Source organism: Hirundo rustica, chromosome 10 (genome assembly GCF_015227805.2).
Source record: "Hirundo rustica isolate bHirRus1 chromosome 10, bHirRus1.pri.v3, whole genome shotgun sequence".
Classification (NCBI taxonomy): domain Eukaryota; kingdom Metazoa; phylum Chordata; class Aves; order Passeriformes; family Hirundinidae; genus Hirundo; species Hirundo rustica.
The window spans coordinates 16590899-16607183 of NC_053459.1; the positions used below are offsets into that span (position 1 = coordinate 16590899).

The 16285-nt window shown below is 57.9% G+C and overlaps 1 protein-coding gene across 4 annotated transcripts; it reads left to right on the plus strand.

The window, feature by feature from the left end:
• The first annotated feature begins 6667 nt into the window (after positions 1 to 6667).
• PTMA (prothymosin alpha) lies at positions 6668 to 15824 on the plus strand. 4 transcript variants are annotated; one of them, XM_040074676.2, is made up of 5 exons: positions 6668 to 6789; positions 10935 to 11006; positions 11685 to 11781; positions 14343 to 14416; positions 14917 to 15824. In XM_040074676.2, the coding sequence occupies exons 1-5, from the start codon at positions 6745 to 6747 to the stop codon at positions 14962 to 14964; spliced, it is 336 nt and encodes a 111-aa protein (XP_039930610.1). In that variant the 5' UTR covers positions 6668 to 6744; the 3' UTR covers positions 14965 to 15824. The 4 variants fall into 4 exon arrangements, with proteins under 4 accessions (XP_039930610.1, XP_039930612.1, XP_039930611.1 ...); XM_040074678.2 differs by having other exon boundaries at positions 11685 to 11775; XM_040074677.2 differs by having other exon boundaries at positions 11688 to 11781.
• The last annotated feature ends 461 nt before the right edge of the window (positions 15825 to 16285 follow it).

Genomic DNA, 16285 nt, shown 5'->3' on the forward strand with positions numbered 1-16285 from the left:
CCATGCTCCCACAGCAAGGAGGCCACAGCTCAGCCATGGCAGGAGAGTGGATCCCTTTCACTGGAGTGGAGCTTGCTGCTTTCTGGTGGCCCCACATTCTTGTACAGGGAAGAGCCAAGCACCCACCTTGATTTGGCAGAGTTCTTTCCTCTTTGCTGCTCAGCTCACTCTTTCCAAAGGTGCTGTTCAGTGGTAACCACCCCAAGCAGGAGGGTTTCAGCCTGGAAGCAGCGCCCTCCTTCCCCTGGCTCATCCCTGCAGGGCTGGAAGGTGGCCAGTCCCTCCAGAGCTCCAGCAGCTCAGAGGGCAAGCTGGGAGACGAGTGGAGGCCCACTCCTATTCCCATCATCCCACATCTTCAGCCCACCAGAAGCCCCAGGCAGGAATGAGATATGTTGGCATCATATCAGAGAGAAGGGTCTTGTCCAGGGCTCTGCTTTGTCTCTTGAATGCTGCCCCTGGAGATTTGGTATCTGCTTGAGACTTCTGGTCCATCAATTATTTAATTCCCTCCAGCCATGTGGTCTCGAGCCCCGAGTGCTTGTCTCCTCTGAGCGCACAGGCCTGCCTATGGGGGGAGAAGGGTAGGGCAGGGGGATGTGGTGCTGAGGCTGGGCAGAGGATTCCCACTGGGAAGCAAAGCAGAGGCACAGGGGACAGGTCCTACCAGATGAAGTCTTGAGCTGCGCACTTGGGCCGGCACCTTCTTTCCCAGACACACATTGGAGGGGTGGGTTTTTCTTCCGATCTCTGGGGATGACCCTGAGAAAATCACCTCCCTGCTCCACCTCGCTTTACCCAGCTATAAAATGGGGCCAATGATTTCACAAGTGGTGCGAGCTCCAGTGGCATCCCAAACGTGTGTGCGAGAAAGTGTTTTGCAATAAGCAAGAGCGTGACTCTCGCTCCTGTTCGCGGGGGCTCCACCACCAGGGATGTGCCTTTAGTGGATCACATAAGGCTGGTGGTCCCCGTTTGCTGCTGCCCATGCTGTCTCAAGCTAAAGCAGCACGGCACAGCACGGCACGGCACGGCACAGCACGGCAGGCGCTGCTGGGTAGGCAGGACAAGCCGTGACACGCGGGCAGGCAGGCGGCTGGAGCCGGGTAGGTGTGTCCCTGTTACCCAATAAATAACTCAAGCCCTAAAGCAGCCCATTGTAATTACAGGGGCCCCGCGCAGATTGAAAACGAAGAAGAAGGAGGGGGAAAAAAGGAAATCAAGGTTCAGTTCTACCCCAGGAGGTAGTACTCCATGGGGAAAGTGATAGAGGGGAGCAGTGATTTATATCTCTCCAGAGGAATTCTCCTTTGCAGGGCCGCCCAAGGCGCCGCCAGGTTCAGCTGAGTTTCTCATCTGAATATGCATGAGCCAGTAATTAATTCTCTCTGATACCGATCCAGATTTGGGATTGGCTTTGCGAGTGCGTGCGTGCGCGTTTTGTGTCCGTCTTCTCCCAGGTGTGCCAGCGCACCAAGGAGGGATGAGATGAAGGACTGGTGGCTCTCCACAGTTGGCCTTGTGATATGATAGCCATTGACACTTCAGGGCCAGCTCGGGGCAGACAGGTGTCCCTGGCTGGGCGGGAACTCCTGTGGGGTGGCTCTGGGTGGTGTCCTGCTGGGGACAGAATGAGGAATGGGGACAGAGAGTAGGGCACAATCAAGGTCATGTGCTCGGGGCAACCCCTGCCCAAACACACATCCAACCTTGGGCACGTGCAGGAGGTGTTTTCCCTCCTTCAGCAGACATTGCAAAGGTACCATGTTTGCAAAGTGCTGAGAAGAGGGAGGGAGGGAGGGAAGAGAATCTGGACTCGCCTCCTCCCTCCCACCTTTCTCTCTCCTTTTAAATCTCTTCCATGCATCATTTGAGCAGTGGGATTGGAGCCCTGAGGAGCGAAGCTCTGTCTCTGGCCAAAGGCCCAGGCCTGGGGCGGGATGTGGGTGTGTAAACACCAGACCCCTTACTCTGGGTCTGATCTACAGCTCATAGTCACAACCTGCCTTCAAACCAGGGGAAAACCAAAAAACATTAATAAGAGAGAAACAACTGTTTTCCATTTTCACAGAGCCCACACCCTAGAACACAGGTCTCTTCTCCTGGCCTCGGGAGCATGTTGCCCCAATGGCCTCCTCACCCTTCCCTTGAGAGAAAGGCAATAATAAGCTTTCCTGCCTTTAAACCTTCCCAAGTGGCTCCAGCCATCTCTCAGGGATGAGTTGAGGTTGTTCCAACACACAGGCAAGGAAGGACAGGGATGTGAGTACAGGCGCCTGGGTCATAGCATCAGCAGTGATCCCTTGGCAGCCAGGAGGAGATGCTGGATCCACTCCTGATGTTGTGGGCTCCCTGGAACAGCCAGCATCCCAAACTGGAGGCTTCCTCCATGCATCATGTCCCCACTCTGCCTGTAGCCAGGAGCAGAATTAGCAGCAGGGCTGGGGTATATTGCTCCCCTCCACCTGGCCCTGGCTCCTGACAGCACCTACACACAGCAGAAAAGGGACTGCCTTGGCACCACATCTCAGCCAGATAAGGCAGTGGCTTCCCAGAGCCACAGAGAAGCCAGTGAGCATCAAGGGACCCTGGTGTCATTGCCTGCTGGGGTCAGAGGATCTGGAGAGGTCACACTCCCTTTCCCACACCCTCCAGTCAGAGGGCATAACTCCTCCAGAACACTGTCATCACTCTGGGGCTCTATGCAGAGGCCCAAGGACTGTGCCATGTCTTGCCTACCACATCCAGCTCCATCCACTGGAATGCAGAGGAGACAGACTCCCTACATTCATCTGAGGGATCCCTGCGATGTCTACAGGCTTGGGAAGCAGCGGGCTGGGAACAGCTGTGAGTCAGAGCCCTGTGTTGTAACGTGGAGGGGCAGAGCGCGTGTTGGAGCAGGGATGGCCCTGAGCTGCAGTGTGGGGCCCGCCTGGCCCTTTTGCAATCCTCTGGGGAAAGGCGAAGTCAGTGTCTCCATCCCTTAATTAAACTGTGCCACAGGGCCACACTCCTGCCTGTTTACGTGGTGATGGACAGAGGAGCAGCAGCCCGGGACATGGGGAGGAGAGCGGCCTCATCAGCCCTTCCCTGGGCTGGGGCAGCTGGTGCTCTCGAACGCAGTGTCTGCCTCCTGCAGCCAGGTCGCAGCCTTGGCCCCAGGGTCTCTCAAAGACACCTTTTGGACCGATGAGCCGACTCCAGTTCTCTACACACTTCCCCTCCCTCCTGTGAGCACACATGAAGCTCCTTCCCCCCTCCCCATTGCCCTCCAACCCCTCCTCCCCCCCGCCCCGGTCACCAAGCACGGCTCCTCCAGCGAAAACCTCCACCAAGCCCTGGTCCCCGTGTGCAACCCTTGCCCATCGAGGAACAGAAGGTGACACAGCCAGGATGTCATCTCTGCCGGCTTCACGTCCTGCATCACCAGCCTGACCTAGAAACACTACCACGTCTCGTGCGCCGGAGCCCGGGGATGCTGCAGGCTCATCCCTCTGTTTTTCCAGAGCGGCTGAGTGACAGTCGCCCCTCCCTTGCCTCTCCGAAGAGCGTAATGAGAATATCCTCCGAGGAGCAGCTTGCCGCGATGAAATAATCGCCCGAGCAGCATGATCTTCGCCGGGGATTAGAGAGGCTGCTACTTGCTGAGCTAGGGAAACGGCCGGTGAGGAGGGAAAAGTCCTACCTCCTCCTCCAGCACCTCGGCTCCTTTGCCAAAGCAATCGCCTGCTGCAGACGGAGCGAGGTCCCAGGCAGAGAGCTCAGCCCTGGAAACTTCTGTCCCCGATGCTCGGGCACTTTTGCAAAGTCCCCTTCCACCCTCTTCCTTCTCTTGCTGCTCGCTGAGGAGCCGCTCCCCATCCCCGGCAGCAGGGAGGGGTGGAGAAGAGGTGAAGAAGCGGCTGCCTTTTACAGGCAACAGTTTCTGTTGTTGTTTCTTTTTGGACTGCTGAGGTATAAAGCGCCGAGCTGAGCCTGCTTATCCTTGCCTTACGCGCACGGGCACTCGCCAGGCAGTTATCCCGCTGCACGGAGGGACGGCAGCGAGGGCTACACACGGATTTCCGACGCGGAGTGGTTTAAGGCAGTTTTGCTTCCACTGCAGGCTTGGTTGCTTTTTTTTTTTTTTTTTTTTTTATCTCCAACCCTCCCATCACCAGCCTCCCGCCCCCTGTCCTCTGTGAGATCCTGGTGTGACCATCCCTTGGGGATTCCTAGATTCCGAATTTTCTTCCTGAAATATCCCACATCTCATTTTCTTTTTTTAACTCTTCCTGAAACGTGGGAACCCCAAGCCCAAAGGAACATCCCTAGTTTGAGCAGAAGGCACGCATGAAAGACAAGTTATAGCAGAAGTGATTTTTTCAGGCGGGCTGGGTATGAGTGTTGGTTGTTTTTTTGGTTTTTTTTTTCCCCTTTCCTCTTTCGGGCACATTTCGAGACTCGCCGGCCGCCAGCGCCCGACTGGGCTGTGGCAGAGGGCGCTCCTGCCTCCAGCACCGCGAGCAACCTGCCCCAAACCCACTGAGTCCTGTCTCCGGGAATAGCAGCTGCCCTTGTCTCGAACACTCCAAGCGAGAGGCGTAGCCAGCAGCGACCAGAAATCCCGGTTTCCACAGCCCTCTCGTTCCCTGAGTGCATGGAGAAGCTTTCGCCCTGCTCTCACCTAGTCCTGCCGCCAGGTCAGAGCGGGGCATCCGACGTGAGAAATCCATCATCCCCAAGAGGTCCCAACGCGAGAAATCCATCGTCCCAAAAGGTCCCTCCTGACAAAACCGCCAGGAGTGCCCGACCGGGACGTTCCTGTGTTGACAGTGCCTGTGATCCAAAGAGAGTGTTGCTCGTGGGGTGGCAGCTCCTGTGGCCGAGGGACGGCCAGGGCAGGGGGTGACTGGCGCTGGCCAGTCACTGACTGGAGGTCAGTCCAAGGGGCAGCGGCCGCCGTGTGGTCTCGGCCGCCCGGGGGCTACCCGCTCCGGCCACAGCCCTGCGGCCCTGATCGCTGTCCCCACGCCCCTCAGTGCTGCTCCCACGAGGGGCAGGGCACGGAGGCTGAAAAGCGCCGCATGGTGCGCCCAGGCACAGACCAGGCTGTTTGCTGTGCTACTGCGCTGAGCGGGAGGGATATTTTGTTCTGGAAACGGGGCCCTGTCTCTGTGTCCAGCGGCTGAGGGTGTGTGGGGATGGGGCAAGGGACGCCGGCGCCATGACGCCTCATGCCGCGACGCCTGGTGCCAGGCGGTGTGGGGACTCCCATAGCTCCTCCGCAACTCTCTTGAAGCCGTAGAGGGAACAACCCCGGGTCAGTGGCTCTTAGTAGCCGGGATCAGCGTCCCTCGCCCGCGGCATTCCCCCCACCAACCCCGGCCGTCCGGCCCCAACTCCGCTCCACAGTTCCGCCCCGACCCGCCTCCGGGTTTTCAAAACCACTTCGCCGTAGATAGATGGACGCCTCAGCCAATAAAAAGTCGCAAAGCGTCAGTACAGCGTTCGCTTGGCGCTGCTGACCAATCTCCATCGCTCGATCCCTATATCCCGCCCTCCGAAGACAAGTTCTGCCGCGGTCCGACGGCCATGTTGAGTGTGGCAGCGGCGCTGCTCCGTCTGGAGGGGCGTTTTTCCCACCCTTTCACCCCATGCTTCGCGCTTTCCGCACCGGGGGCCGTTCACGCGCGGCGCTGTCTCACCCCTGGGGCTGTTGTGGGGGGCGGAGCGGCTCCCAGGGGATGGTAACACCGTGTGGTTGCCGCGCTAAGGGCTCTCGGCGCCATCTTGAGTGCGGCAGGACCCCCTCACTCGCTGCGTCCGTGCCCCGTTACCCCGCGGTGTGAGGAGGGACAGATGTGGCCCAGGTGCCTCCGGGCGCGGTGCGAGGGGCACGGCCGTATACCACAGGGAGCTGCAGAATAGGGAGCATAGGGAAGCTCCTGGTGCGCCTCAAGCTCTGAACTCGCACAAGGCTGGGGAGGGGGGGAAGTAGAAGCAGCTTGGGTACTTTTTTTTTTTTTTTTTTACTGTAAAATAAGCAAACGGGTGGGAATCCCGCATTTCTGCGCGGCAGGCTGGGCGGGCCGCCCCTCCCCACTCTCCCCAGGGGCGGCCGCGGTTGTTGTGGCCAAAGTTTCCGCGGGGCGCCGAAAACACAAGTGAACGAGGGGGGCTAGCGGGGTACCGAACGGACAGGGCTGCCCCGGGACCACCGGCGGCCCCGTGGGAGCGGGGTGGGGGAGGGCAGCGCCGGCTCTCCCGCATTACTGTTATTATTCTTATTTTTAACTCTTATTATTTTTCCTCCGCCCTCCGCAGGCGCGGCGGGAGCTCCCCCCTCAATCCCTCCCGCCCGCCCGCCGCCTCACACGGCGGGAGGGGCGGGGCGGAGGCGGCGGGGGCGGAGGTAGCGCGGAGGGGGGGGGGGGGGGGGGGGGGGGCGTGGCGCTGCTCCCCTCTGCGCCCGCCGCGCTGAGACCGGGCGCAACTCATCGCCGCAGTGGCGGCGCTCGCCGGCTCCTTTAAGCGGCCGTGCCCCATTGTTTGCGCCGCGGCCAATGGGCGCCCGGCGGCCGCGGCGCGCGCGGCCAATGGGGCGCGGCGCGGGGCAGCGCGCGCGCCGCCCCCCGGCTGTATAAGAGGGCCGGCGGCGCCGCGTGAGTTCCCACTGGCTCGCGCAAAGCCATCTTGGCATTGTTCTGCCCGCCCGCCCGCGCCGCCGCAGCCCCGCGCGACACAGCCCCGCACTCCCCCGCCATGTCCGACGCGGCCGTGGACACCAGCGCTGAGATCTCCGCCAAGGTGAGCCACCCGCCGCCTCGCGCCCTGCTCCACGGCTTTTTTTCCTCCTGTTTTAATTTTATTTTCGGAGCGATTTATGGCTTTTTTTTTTTTTTTCCCCTTTTGTGTTTTTTAATCGATTCCCCCCTCCCCCCCATCCCGCCCCCTCGTTTCTCCCCCTTCTCCCTCCGTCGTTCGCGTTGAAGTTGGCGGGGTGGCGCGGCGCGGTGCGGAGCCGGCGCCGCCGCGCTCGCCGTGCGGGGCTGCCAGCGCCGTTCCTTTGTCTACAGTGTGCGGGAAACGTGCTCGCCGCCTTTGCCGGTGCTGCCGAGCCCCACCGCTCCGCGTCCCGCTCCTTCCCGCCTTTCCTGGGAACAGCAGCTGACCGTCCCGCTGCGGAGGGGCTCGGGGAGCCGGGGGGGTACGGGCACGGCACTGCCTCGGCGCCCGGCAGCGCTCGCTCATTCAATCCGCGGTGCGGGAGCTTGACAGCCCCGTCAAACTTGTGTCCCGCTCGGCCCCGTCCCTGCGGGGGGGTGTGGGGGGAAGCGCTCCGGAACACGCACCGGAGGGTTGGGGGGGGGGGGGGGGCAGTGTCTGTTGTGGAGTTGCTGCCGAAAAGCGGGGTGGGCGGGTGGTTGCTATTTTGGAGTTGCACCCGGTTGATGCGGGAGGGGCGTCTGCTATGTCGGTGTTACCCCTGGAGTGTGGCGGGGGCAGTTGTTTTTTTCGGTGTTGCCTCCCCCCCGGAAAGGGGGAGGGGGGGCATTTGCGGTTTAGATACTGCCCTGCAGTTGGGGGCTATTCTTTCGGAATCGCCCTCGGAGGTGAGGGGGAGTAGAGGGTGTTCTGGAGTTGTCCCGGGGGGGAGCTTTTTTTATTTTTAGAGTTGCCCCGATGGGGGCACCCCCATAGTGGGAGATGCCCCGTTGCGCTGGGGCGGCGGGGCTGAGGTTGCCGGCCCTGGCCCGAGCTCCTCGCAGCGGGATAACTTGGCGAGTCGCTGCTAGAGGTGATGGGAAGCGGTTGGGGAGCGCCGGTACCAGCCGGGAGAAGCTCTCCCGGGAGTCCCCGCTGCGGCTCCCGGCGCACGCCTTTGTCTGCGAGCCGCGGCGGAGCGTCCCCCGGGGGGACTGCGCTCCCCGGGCGGCCGCGGTGCGCCCCGTTGAGCCCGGGGCCACGGCCGGAAAAGTTGCGAGGGGACCCGACCCGGGCCAGTCCGTGGGAAGGCGGCTTGGAACGTGCCCGGCGGCCTCCTCACCCTCCGCCCCGGCCGGCCCCGGATCGCGCCGATCCCGGGGGAAGCGCGGCTGGAAGGAAAAAAAAAAAAACAAAACTCCGACGGGGAGGAGTGTTTATAAAAAACAACCAACAAAACGCAGTTTCTGGCAGATTTCGATTTCACTTCTGTTTCCCGCTCCCGCAGCCATGCCCCCATCCCGCCTGCCCTGCCTCCGTTCCGGGGCCGCGGCTTGGTCCCCGCCGCTTCCGACTCTCCCGCTGCCGGGAAGCGGCGAGGCGGGTCGATCCCCATCCTTCCCAGGGGGAACGGGGCCAAGTTTGCCGTTAACCTTCCCCTGCCCTTTACCGCGTGCAGGAAGGGGCCTCGTCTCTGGCTCACCCTCTTGGGCGCGGACAAGGGTCCGCGCTGCAGGGCGGGCGGAGGCGCGCACGGCGGCAAGGTGACCCCCCCCCCCCTCCACACACACACACCCACCCCCCCCGAGAAGCGCGGAGGCACCGGGGCTGTTCGCCCTCGTCCCGCCTCGCCGTCCGGAACGCTCCCGGGAGGCGGGGATGGGGGGGAGGGGGCTCCCGCCCCGCCCGGGCGCCGCCCCCGGCCGGTGCCGCGGGGCGCCCACCACGTGCGGGCCTGGCAGCCGGAGTCCGCCGCGCCGCCCCCGCCGGGACTACAGCTCCCGGCAGCCCACGGGGCGCCGCGCTGGCCGCCGGCCAATCAGCGGGACGCGGAGAGTGGCGCGCGGTTTGAATGGCGGCCGCGCTCGTGGCGGCGCGGGTGAGCCCCCTGCTGGCGGGAGGCGCGGGCTGCGTCGGCGCCTCCGTCGTCCCCCGGGTCCCGACTTCCCCCGCTTCCCACCGGGATCCTGCCGAGAGCAGGGCCGGAGAGAAGGTAGATCTTTCCGTGCCGGTGGTATGTGACTCTACACCGCTGCTATTCATTCCATAGACAAACAGCCCTGACACACCTATAATTAGAGGCTGTGTCCCAGTCTTGGCGCCGGAGCAGCCCTGCTGCTGCACCGGCCCTTGGTCTGGATGCTCCTGCGCACATCTGTTTGTGTTGGACTGGGAAAGGAAAAGGGAGACTCTGTGATGCTCTCTGCAACCCTGTTGCTACCACAAACTTCATGACCTGGCATCAAGATGGTGGTTAAACTGAGAGCATTTTCAGTGATGCAGGAAAGGTCAGGGCTGGAGATCTGTCCAGCTAAAATGCCCAGGAATGAGTTGTTCCTTCACTGGGAGAATAGCTTGCAGTTTGTGAACAACTTGTTTTAAGAACTGTTCGGCACAGTGAGATGTGGAAATTCTGAGTGCTTGACTTGCTCTGTGTTTAACTTGGGAACTCCTTTGTTGCCCACGTGCCTGGTGTGATGCAGCAGCTGTAGCCCAGTGTTGCACGAGAGGCCTAATGGTTGTGATCAGTCCCCAGGGAATAGGGCAGTGGAAGCCACTGACTGTATAAAACTGGTGAAACTGGGAAGTGTGGAGGAGGTGGCCTGTGATTTGTGTGTGAGCAGTTGTAGTGGGCAGTGCACTGTACAGCAGTGAAAGGAGGAGGGATTTTGTGTGTTTGTTTTACTCCAGACTCCTGGGTTGGTTTACTTAGGTGAGGTTCAGTCAACAGGTGTTGTCCCCTTAAAGCTTTCTTCCAGAGAAAGTCTTTCCTCACTGCACTGGCAGCCTGTGGGTGCCTCTGGAAGCAGCATCTGTTTATTTAAGTAACCTGGTGTGCTGCCTGGGCTGCCTTCCCTGAGCAGTCTGCAGGGTGGTAGAAACCCTTCCAGAAGGGAGCAGTAATCACGATAGCAGGGCCAGGGCCATGCTCTTTGTTGCCGTGTTCCCACGAGGCAGTGAGTGGCTCCTGGGAGTGAAAGTGCCCACTGTACGTGGGCGGCACAGCAGCTGCAAAGGGCCGGCAGGAGGGGAAGAAGCCACTGCAGTGGAGCAGGAGCTTCCAGCAACTTTAAAACACCTCATGGTCACTGCCAAAGCTGGCTGTGGCTGTGCTGCTCACCCTGGGGAAGGGCCTCCCTGCTTTCCTTGGCTAGGGTAGCGCTCACTGTGCTCAAGGATCTCGCTCCAGCTGATGGAGGAACAGAAGGGGAGGAGGATGCAAGCAGAGATGCCAGTGTTAAATCCAAGTGTTCTTAATGCGGGAACATAAAGTTGGATCCTTTCAGCCTGTTTGCTGAGTGACTTGGCATGACATTTTGACAGTGATCAATAGCAAAAACACACAAGCTCCTGCTCTGCTCGCAGTGGAGGCTTGAACCGAACTAGCCAGGCATGGCTCTTGGAGCAGTGTAAAAATAGACTTCTTCCCCCACCCCATCCTGTTACACTTTAAGCTGTGAGCTGGATGCTGGAGCCTCCTGTCTGCTGCTGCGAGAAAGACCAGGCGTGTAATATTTGCCGTATGATTTTCCCCAGGCAGGGCAGAGACCACAGCCTCTGCTAATGAGTCCCTGGGATTTGTTCCTGCTGTGGAGGTACTGAGCAGCCGTGGATGCCCGCAGCCCCAGGGTGGAGGAGCCCGTCCAAAGGACGGGGCTGCCGGCTCTCCATGGCATTGCAGGAGCTTGCGTGGTCTGTGCTAAGATGGGCAATCAGCCAGCTCTGCTGCTGTTGAGCATATATGCAGGCGGCCAGCTCTGTCTGTTTGGGAGCTCAGAGGTGAAACAGAGCAGTCTCTTTTTTAGATGGCTGCTCTGGCAAAGCTGACTTGGATTGAGATTCGCCCCCATGTTTTCCCGTTCCCAAGGAGGAGCCAGAACGTGGCGACCAAATCACAGAACAAATCTGTGTGAAGAGAAACCAGCTCCTGCTCTCGCTCTCAGACTGTTTTTCACACCTGATCTGCAGCTTCTCTGACCCAGACACCTGGAATCGGGGTGACTTCTCTGCTTTTCTGCTCCCTCCAGGATCTAAAAGAGAAGAAGGAAGTTGTTGAAGAAACAGAAAATGGCAGAGATGCGCCAGCCAACGGCAACGCTGTGAGTATGTCTGCAATCTGCTGGGAGAGGCAGTCCGTACACCAATGCCTTTTTGTTTTCCTCTCTTCTTGCTTTTGCTGCAACTTTGTCCCTAGCACTGTTGGGAGGGGACCCCTGTAAATGGCAGCTCTGAGCCCTGCAGAGCCTTCCAGCCACTGGCACTTCACGTTATGCAGACACTCCCAGCCTGTGGGCTGTTCCTGTGTGTGCAGAGGAGAAAGGCTGGGCTTGGTTTCCCTCCCTTACAGCGGTATGAGGCTGTCCAGTACCGCCTCTTCCTTAGACAGGGATAAAGAGGAAAGAAATATAAAAACCCACTAGGATTTACAATGTTACAACCAGTTGAGCTGGGAAATACATCATGTACAAGTAAACTGGTTGGTTTTCTCTTTTAACGTGCTGGGGGAAAATCACTGTGCCACATTTCACTGTGTCATGAGAGCCAGTGCAAGCTTTGTCTCAAAGCTGCAGCCCCAAGTTACTGTAGGCTTGATCCTTCGTGCCTGGGCTGTCTGGGTTGCGTGGAGGCAGGCAGGAAGCGGGATGTGTGCCTGGGGCTCCGGCGGGCTGGTGCTTTGCTTTCGGCAGGAAAGGTGGGAGCACGCACTTGTGCTGAATGTCTCTTCCACCTTCTCCCTTCCCCAGTGCATTTTTTAAGTGATGTTTTGTCTTGCCAAGGAGAATGAGGAAAACGGAGAGCAGGAGGCTGACAATGAAGTAGACGAAGAGGAGGAGGAAGGTGGTGAAGAAGAGGATGAGGAGGAAGAGGGTGACGGTAACTTTGATTGTTCCCCCATCCCACAGTGATGTCCTGCTCTGGACAGCAGGCTCTAGGGAGCGGAGGCAAGCGGAGAGCAGCATCTCCCCCTCGCGGCTACGGGCAGAGGGCTCCCGCCAGCCAGGCTCACTCCTTCCTTGCTTGCCTGAGCCACTGCTGCTGGGAGTGAAGTCAGCCTTGAATCTCTTCCAGCAGGTTGAGGGCAGATTCCTTCCTCCCTCCCTCTGGCCAGACGGCACCGTACCGCGGCGCTGAATAAGCGCATTAGCCCTTCCGTGCGAGTCGAGTAGTAAAATCTGCCCTTGACTCCTGTGAGCGCAGCCGCTGCTGCAGACACCCGTGCCGGCCAGTGGGACAGGGACAGCCCTGGGTGGCCGTGCCTTGGCCCGGGCACAGAGGGTGTGTCACCGTCCTTGTTCATGGAGCAGCGTGCTGAGACGCCCATGCAGCCCTCTCCCAGGCTGGATGCCGTGTGGAAACGAGCAGCGGAACCTGTGGCTCTTACCTGCTCCTCCAGCTGGAGTAGATAGGCTTGCTTTGAATCTTCTGTGGCTGCAGTGTCCCCAGTCCCCCTGCCCTCTGCTGCTTCCTGACCTGACCTAGCCTGGAAGTGGGTTTTGGCAGCAGTGACTTGACGAATCATTTCTCACCCTCCCTTCTATTATTTTTTTTCCCCAAGATCTGCTTGGATGAATAACATTGTTTATTTTTATCGCTTGTTAAGGCTGGGAGAAAACCTTTCTTGTTATGCTGAGATGAACTCGGGGCCCCTGATTATCTCTTACTAGGTTAATCCCCTGTGAATTTTTGGTTTACGTGTTGACCTACTAACCTGATGGCTAGTTTTGGGAGATAGGGACAGGGCTCAAAATTTAATGACCATTAAACCAGTGCTTATTCAGAGAATGTGAGCTGAGAAAGCCACCTCCTTTTGAGGTAGCACTCTCTCAGCAGCCTGCTGTGCCCTTCGGTAGGAATTGGTTCACTAGGAAAAACTGGCAGTTGTGACCCTCTAACTTGTGGTTTTAACCCCTGGGGACAGATGGAGCACTGCTCTGGGCTGTCCTGAGCCCATTTACCCATGACCCTACTTTAGGGTGGATGAGATGGGGAATACTTGTCTCTCCCTGCTCCTCTCGGGCAGGAGCAGGGAGGATGCGTGTGCTGCAGGCGCATGTGTGGGGTGGAAGTGTTGCTTGGATACTGCTGTGACAAACCTGGGGAGCTTCGGTCCCGCAGTGCCAGCCCTGCTCTTCCTAGCTCACCGAGCACAGGCACGATTTGGCACGCGGTGCCTGGAGACGCCGATGCCTTGTGGAGATCCGGCACAGGCGCTGACCGCTGGCATGGGCTCTGTCCGTGCTTGCTGCCCTCGGGCGATCCCTGCCTGAGAGCTGCACCTGAGCTCTGCAGGAAAGAGATTTAAAGGCAGCAAGTCCAGCTTGCATCAGCTTTTTTCGCCAAGACATGCAGCCAAACTCCCGGGGTTTGACAGCAGAGGAGAGCTTGAGGGTATATTTTCCTCTCACATCTCTCCATCCCATCTCATTATTTGCTTTGCTTAAAGCAGCTCAAAGAACTAAAAATGCCCCCAATCAGCTTGGCAGTGTCACCTGACCTGCTGGCCAGCCCAGTGCATGCGATGGCTGCCGGGGTGTTGATCCATTGCTGGGAGCTAATCTTGGCCCTTCCTGCTGCATGGGCCACACCACAGCTGGGCACACGTCAGGAGAGGAGAAGGGAGGATGGGCTGACCTTAATCCCCCCCGGCTGTCCCTATGTGTGGATTGTGGCAGCGGTTTAAAGCCAGCTTACTGGCCTTAACTCTAAGTTTTAGTAGGGTCTCCTGTTACACAAGAGACTTGCCTCGACAGCCAGGAAGCTGTTCTGCCTCTGGGCTTGCCCCTGAAGCTGTTCTGCCTCTGAGCTTGCCCCTGAGTCCCCAAAACTGGCCGAAGGTGATTGACTCAGTCGTTCTGATCCACTGGCCTATTTGAGCTCAAAGTGGGTCAAAGCCCAGAGCTCTCTGCTCATCCTCCTGGCTGGCTGTAAGATAAGTTGGAAGCATTTGTTTGCTGTTCTGATAATTAGAAAGTGTTCTGACTCAGAACTAATGCGTTCTGGCTCTCTTAACTCATTAAAGATGAACTAATAGCTGCGAAGGGAAGCAGAAGTAATCTGGAGTGGTTAGGCAGAGCAGACAGTAGAAAGAGTTTTTTCCTTTCTTTTTTCCCCACTATTTTTTGCCATGATTTTGGCGCTTGTGGTAGGTGGTGGTTTTGCCATCCCACCGTCTGTGTTACAAATGCAGTGTGAACCAGACTTGAGGCTGCCAATCCTTATATTCCTTTGGGTGAGTCAGGTTAGTTGGGGAATGCCCAGAAAGCCACCGTGTCCTCTGTCACCTGTTGTCCTGACCAGGGTCTGTGCCACCTGGGGAGGTGGGGGCGTGGCATCGCAGTGTGGGGGTGAGCCAGCATTAAACCCAGAGGGGGGGAGGTGTGTGGTACTGGGACTCTCCCAGAGGGTCTCACATTTCCTCTTTGTACCCCATGCAGGTGAGGAAGAGGATGGTGACGACGATGACGAAGCTGAGGGAGCCACAGGCAAACGGGCAGCTGAGGATGATGAGGTAGGAAGAGTAGGCAGCCCCTCAGAGCCACACACCCAGAGGACTTGGGTGGGGGGAGGGTGTCAGTGGGGCCAGAGGGGCTAGGCTGGCTTAGCTCTGGGGCTGGGACGCTGTGCCTGTGTGCTCCCCGTGTCTCTCCAGGGACACAGCCCAGTTCCGTTTATACACTGGCCTGGTTAGGGGGGTGTCTGCTCTTGCCTGGTTGAGCCCTGGCCCTGGGCTGCCCTGGAATGCTCATGGCAGGCCTGGGTGGGGACACTCAGGGGCTGCCTGGGAAGAGAGGATTTTGCCTGAGGGGGTTGAAACACTTGTGGTGCTCAGACCTCGCAACTGAGGCAGGAGAGGGACCTGCCTCACTCCCTGCCTGGGGGTGACTCCCCTGCCTCACTCCCTGCCTGGGGGTGACTCCCCTGCCTCACTCCCTGCCTGGGGGTGACTTGCCCGCCACCAGCAGCTCCACTCCCTATCCCCTCTCCTGACGGCTTTTCTTTCCCCCCCAGGACGACGATGTTGATCCCAAGAAGCAGAAAACCGATGAAGACGACTAGGCAGCAATTTTTTTTTTTTTCTTTTTTTCTTTATTCTTTTTTTTTTTTTTTTTTTTTTTAAATAAGGAGGAAAACAAACCAACAAAAAAGGCCAGCGCGTCCTCTTTACCCTTGGGGTCCCCCCTTGGGACTCCCGTTGCAGCCCCCTTTCCCACACACACCGCCCTTCCTCCCCCCTCCGCCGTGGTCATCCTCACCAAGTAGAGTGAACCCCGTCCCCGCCCCCCGGCGCGGCGCTGCCACTCAACGAACATGGAAATGATTCGCCCGTTAGCGGGGAGAGAAAAACCCCCCTTCCCCCACAAACCCCCTCCCTCCCAAGCACCAAAACTTCAAGGCCCTGCTTTCTTTCTTAAAAGTACTTTAAAGGAGAATTTGTTTGTATTTTTTATTTACATTTTATATTTTTGTACATATTGTTAGGAGGTCCGCCATTTTTAAGTGATCTCGGATTGACCAAAAGGGGGGCTTTGAAGTGTATATCTCTCTTGTTACCTATCTCTGACTTTACTTGTGGTGTGACCAGGCCCAAACCATTATCTCAAAGGAGAATAAAACAAAACCTTGTAAAAAAAAAAAATTAAAAAAAGACAAAAATGCAAAAAAAAAAAAAATTACAATCTTATTCTGAGCATTCCAGTAACTTTTTTTGTGTATGTACTTTAGCTGTACCATAGATTGTGGTTTGTATGAGGTGGCAAGGCCAAAGATAAAAAGGTTTTCTTTTTTTTTTTTTTTCTGTCTATGAAGTTGCTGTTTATTTTTATTTTTTCTTTTTTTTTTGGCCTGTTTGATGTATGTGTGAAACAATGTTGTCCAACAATAAACCGGAATTTTATTTTGCTGAGTTGTCCTAACAAGGCTGCCTCCCAACTGCTGCTTTTTGTTTTAATTTTCATTTGTTTTAGTTTTTTATTTCTTTCTTCCCTTCTTTCTCTCCTTTCTTTCTTTGCTTTGGACTTGGGCTGGGAAGAGAGAAAGGGGTACGGGGTGTTGATAGGGGGGTCTGGGGGCTGTGCTGTCCCCGTGCTAGTAGGGGAGCAGTGTCTTTCCATGGCTGTATGCCCATGGAGAGCTGCCCCGGTGTCCTCAGCATGGCCTCTGCATGATCCTGCACGCTCTGGCTGCCCTGGGCAAGAGCTAGGGATGGCTTAGACTGGGAAACATGGACAAGGGAGTGTGGGGGGGCGTGGGTGTGGTTTACTCAGCAATTCTCTGTCTTTGTAGCCAAATTCGTTGGGGATTGTTAGGCTTGTGTAGCAGGGATGAAAAACCCATCCCCAAAATCCTTCCTTGCAGTATCTGCTGGCGGTGATTGACC

Bases quoted from the DNA above. Each gene is read 5' to 3' on its own strand.
- PTMA (XM_040074676.2), top strand. From the start codon at position 6,745: ATGTCCGACGCGGCCGTGGACACCAGCGCTGAGATCTCCGCCAAG. The intron at 11,007-11,684 runs GTGAGTATGTCT...TGTCTTGCCAAG, and splicing joins CGCCAGCCAACGGCAACGCT to GAGAATGAGGAAAACGGAGA. The intron at 11,782-14,342 runs GTAACTTTGATT...TACCCCATGCAG, and splicing joins TGAGGAGGAAGAGGGTGACG to GTGAGGAAGAGGATGGTGAC.